Source organism: Dysidea avara, chromosome 3, assembly GCF_963678975.1.
Source record: "Dysidea avara chromosome 3, odDysAvar1.4, whole genome shotgun sequence".
NCBI classification, from domain to species: Eukaryota; Metazoa; Porifera; class Demospongiae; order Dictyoceratida; family Dysideidae; genus Dysidea; species Dysidea avara.
This window is the reverse complement of record NC_089274.1, coordinates 48,052,294-48,057,737: the sequence shown is the minus strand read 5'-3', so window position 1 is coordinate 48,057,737 and position 5,444 is coordinate 48,052,294. Positions and strand designations below refer to the sequence as shown.

The window sequence follows — 5,444 nt, the reverse complement described above, 5'->3', positions numbered from 1 at the left end:
ACCTTGTAGAGAGTTCAGCTACAAAGAAACCATCCTGTATATAGTTCAGCTACATTTCAAGTCACCCAGTAGAGAGATCAACTGCAAAAAAATATCCTGTGGGGAATAATGGGCATGTAATAAACATATGTATATAATTTGTATAATTACTAATAAAATCAAAAACAATTGAAGCATTAAAAATCTTCTTTAAGTTCTTTTCTTCTTCCTGTGGTAAAGAAAAAAACACATGGGTTAAAAAAGCCCCAAAGCCAGCCATAGGCCGGCTTTGCAGTATACAAATACAAAAAGAAGTGATATCTAATCAAAAACAGCCAAGCTGTAAAAAAAGGTGCGGCCCCCAAAAAGGCCATGGTGAAAAAAGATGTGAAATCCAAGGTGGCGGCCAAGAAATGGCTGTGATGGTAGGTTAATGGTTACATTTTAATAACGACAATTCAGGTGAATTTTGTGCCGCTTGGTCTTGGCACCAAATTCACCTGAATTGTCGTTATTAAAATGTAACCATTAACCTACCATCACAGCCATTTCTTGGCCGCCACCTTGGATTTCACATCTTTTTTCACCATGGCCTTTTTGGGGGCCGCACCTTTTTTTACAGCTTGGCTGTTTTTGATTAGATATAAACTAGCTAGTAAAGTTTGGCAAATTTCCTTTGATTAGCCATGCTAAACTTTTGCTGTTTATGGTACAACACTTTGCGACATCCTTCAAGAAACCAACAACATCAACAGTTAAGATCTAATTATAGGGTATGCAATGTTATGGTTTGTCAACTAAGCACAATTAATTCTGATTAATTGTAGGGTAGAATTCTTAGTCTTTTGTATGGTGGAATATGATAAAAGCTGTGACAATTTATTTTATTTTTATTAGGATCTCAGCCAGCATCAACTTACTCAAATGTGTCTGGATGTTGCTAAAGGAATGCAATACCTTTCATCACTATACTATGTACATCGAGATCTAGCTGCTGGGAACTGTGTGTATGTTATATAACTTAGTATTGTGTAAATATAAGTGTAAGGAAAAATTTTTAAAAAGTGTTGGGATAGTAGAAATAAAAAGCAATGAAACAAGGAGCTCATTTACATCTGCAGCAATACTAGTGGATATTCAATCTACTTCAGCCTATCTAAGAATAGTCTGAAGTGGGGATTAAATGTCCATTAGTATAGTTGCAGGTGCAGATGACCTCTTCGTTTCATTGCTTTTTATTCATACTCAAATGCAAACTTTTTCCTTACATTTGTTTGTTTATTGTACTTTTTATAACAACATATTACTGGCGATGCTGCAGCAAGGGAAAGAATGGTGCCAGCAGACATTATAACCTTGATATGATGAAACCTATGCACAGAAATATGACATAACCATTTTATATAAACAAAGAACAGTACCAAAAGTACCTCTGTGATCAATAAACTCACTACAGAAATTACAGATAATTGATAGAAGCCATAATACATTCCAAGTGAATCAACACCTACACTGTAGTAGAGAAAGAAATGGGACACAAAGGAGGACAAAAATGATGCATACACTGTAGTTGATGAAAAGGCATATCTCATGCCTAAGTGACTTTGAACAGTGAGGAATTCAAGCTTATAGCCATAACTATAGTTGAATTATGATTGGGTGAAGGCATCAGTTAGTCATTACAGTTTTATACCAATGATACTTTTTGGAAGTATGTTTATGCCTAACTAATGCGAAGCTGTCATGATGCTAGACTGGTTTTGGATGATATTCTGGGGAGGACAGTTCAAGCATTCTGTACAAGAATAGAATATCTGCATTCTGTAACTTGGATTACAAAGTCAATTATTTAAACATTCAGTTATGGCTAATACTTGCATGGCATGACATAATGGCATTAATAGCTTTGTGTCGTAAAAATTTGTTGAGACACTGCTGCTGACTGTGTCACCTATCTTTAGTTACTTTAGTTATGTTTTAGTACGATGTACTTCAAAAATTTGGGCAACAATTACTGCAGGTGTAAAACCATGTACTTACTGTATAATACACTATGCGTTTCAGCTATGTACACAGCACCCACCCAAGCAATGTAGTAATCCTACATAATCTGTTATAACCCTCCTCTTTGGCTAGGACAGGACTATTCACAACTCATCACTTCTGCAACTGCTGCTTTAGCCACTGCTACAATAGAATTGCCTTCTTACAGAACTAAGAGCCTTGCATGTTGGGCCATCAACAAATGGTACCCAGAACAAATACTACAAATAATAATTATTATGTGTATGATTACACGTTGTTCAACATTACGCTAATATAAATGGTTGGGTAATATAGTAGTGTGCCAATTAGTATGTATATGTCCGCACTGACATTAAACCTTTGATATGTATCACATTGACAAGGGGCAGTGACAAACTCAATAATTAACTAAAAATCTGGGGGAAAATTGGGTGCAAACTATTGCTTACTAAGGCATTAAATTAAGTTCGGTACCTACTTTAAAGATGCCGTGGTCTATGTTACCATAATTAACTAAGAATGCAATATCATGTGAGCATGTATCACAGTTGGGCTCTGCAATAAATTTCACCGCATGGCTGCTTCTCTGCTTAGTTTTGTACTTACTGTACATTTCCACATTTCCATCACTGCTACCACTGCTATTATTGTTTTGCATCACTGTGTTACCTATCCCACATATGCTGTTGTACACTTGAGGGTTCCCATTGCTGCTGCTTCTGTAACTATTGCTCTTTGCATGATTGCTTTACCTACACCACATAACTGTTGTACACTTGTGGGTTCCCACTGCAGCTGCTATCATTGCTCTGCATGTCTGTTTTATGAATCCTGTATATGCTGACATACACATGTAGGTTCTTGCTGCTTGCTAAACAATAAAATTAATTGAATTTTATTTATAATCCATAACACATGTGGTCAACTGCACAGCCAAATGAATTAAGTGATCCTGCCCAATGATTCCTCAGTTGCTCTTTGTCACCCCCCCCAAAGTTAGCATAGCAGGCTAGCAAACACCAGACAGCACCACATGAGTGTGAGTAAGCATGCTGGTAATTAATAATTAATTACTCCATGCAAATACACAAATAAATGTATGGTATGTATGTAATGTAGATATAAATGTACATGTGCTTGTGATGGAAGAACAAATATCCCCTTCCCTCCTTTAGGGTCAGGTGCAAGGAGCCCGGCATGCCTGCAGTAAGAACTCGGGGGTGGTTAAGTGGCATATGAGCAAGCAGGCTGGGCTCACACTTAGCTCCCTTATGGGGGGGGGGGGGGGGGATGGACCTTGTATGTTAGTGCATTTTATTTTTGTACGTTGGATGAACATATGGTAGCTAAAGTTGCAGATTTTGGGTTCTCTTGTGACATTTATGTATCAGACTACTACAGGCTGGATCCTCCTGCTCTTTTGCCAGTGAAATGGCTAGCACCTGAGGCACTGTTGGACAGAATATTTACTACAAAAACCGATGTAGTAAGTATAATATAATACAATTCTTCATCATATGCTGCAAATTAAATGTTCTTCTTTAAGTGCATTTTTTTGTTCCCATCATGTATGTACATGAACCAGGGCCAATTAAATTATGCATCACTGTACGCTACATCCGTGCAACTGTTAGAATAAAAAAGTTTAAGGAAATATTGATATTTTTACAAGCTTGTAGGTATCTTTACAATAAACGGTGCTTAAGTAAGAGTAATTACCATGTGTAGTGCAAATCTGATTTGAATTGTAGCTCACATTATTAATAATAAACCAACATGGCTACAGTATGGACTATGGAATAAAAATTTGCACTTCAGGTGATGATCCCTTTATTTAGCTGTTTTACGTAGTTTTCAGCTATGTTCTGCCTGTTGCTCAATCCACAGTCCAAGACATGGAGACAGATACACGAATCTAGCCTGCAACCAACATGCTTACTTTGACTGTTGGAGGTGTGGTGTAAAAATTGCAAATTATATCCATTATAGTAGGATGCATAATTATATCCATGATACACTACAGTGAATTGACAACTTGACTATATATCACCGATAAGAAATGGGACACAAAGGAGGACAAGGCCAAGTAGATGATGACACATGCATTGTATAAATTGCAATATGCCAAAAGGCACCTGTTGAGCTGAATTGGCTTCTATCAGTATAAAATCAAGCCAGTACAGTGCATTATATGTATTTGGGAGTTAAAAATTCATAGCAATTTATTGAAATGTTCTGGGATGCACAGGAAGCATTTTCTGGCTTAATTGTACCTATAACCAATACTACCAAGGCACTGTGAAGGTATTAGAATGCTGGCTTCTGGTCAATGTATTTTCATAGAAAAGTGCAAATCTTCCTAATCCCTACTATACAGTACGGCTGTATTATAATTATGATTACAAGCTAGTAGTAATTAAATTGCACAATAAGACTGATTAGCTGGCTTCCAGTTTATTTGCTAACTTTTGTAGCATAATTAAAGGTGTAACATATCAAGGGGGAGGAAGTGTGGGTATACCCCACAGGAAAAGTCTGAAAACTGATCACTTTAGAGTAATGATCCCTATAGATTGCAAAACTACGTTTATGCTTGTTTGTAGTAAATTTACCAACAATCAGCTATGTATATCTTCCAAATATATTTAGGCATGCATATGCTTTTATTAGTAGAGTCATTCTGAAATAGTGAAAACTCATATTGTACCAATTGAATGTGTATACATGTGCTATGTAGTATGCTATGTGAAGTGTAGCAGCTACTTTTGTTGATTGTGTACATGTTTTCATGTAGTGGTCCCTTGGGGTAACTTGTTGGGAAGTATTTACTCTTGGACTGCAACCATATCCATCAGTTGATGCTTCTGAGATGACAACATACTTGAAGAGTGGTAAAGTGCTGGACAAACCACCTTTAAGCTCAGATGAAATGTAAGCAGTGATGTCTGTTTATGTGACAGATATCAAGTCTTCTTCACAGGTATAAAGTAATGCAAAGCTGTTGGAGCTTTACACCAGAGGACAGACCAATATTTACTGCACTAGTTGAGAGAATTGGACAACAATTGAGTAATGACAATGATTTATAGAGATTAACCATAAACAATTCCATGAATTCATGTCATCCTTCCATTTGTAAACTGCACATGTACATAATACTTCCTTTATTAATAATCCACAGAGAACCCTGTCTGTTGTGATCAAGACACATGGTAGTGTGTCATGTGGCCCAAAAAGCTGCCCGCCTTCACAGCAGTCTCATCCTCAAGGATTTACCAATTGTCTGCTTTTGTGGTAACTGATATGAGATGCCATAATACACATGGTATTTATATGCATGCACAACCAGCCACTATTATACAGTGCGACTTGAGGTTACATATTAATTTTAATATTTTATCGAATTATTGTATTATAATTACATTTATAATTAACCTTAC

At 36.6% G+C, this 5,444-nt stretch overlaps 1 protein-coding gene across 1 annotated transcript; it reads left to right on the top strand.

Moving 5' to 3' along the window:
• Positions 1 to 903: 903 nt before the first annotated feature.
• Positions 904 to 5,093, top strand: LOC136251624 (fibroblast growth factor receptor 1-A-like). Its single transcript, XM_066044081.1, has 4 exons — positions 904 to 982; positions 3,351 to 3,490; positions 4,799 to 4,935; positions 4,985 to 5,093. Exons 1-4 carry the CDS (start codon positions 904 to 906, stop codon positions 5,091 to 5,093), a joined length of 465 nt encoding a protein of 154 aa, XP_065900153.1.
• Positions 5,094 to 5,444: the final 351 nt, after the last annotated feature.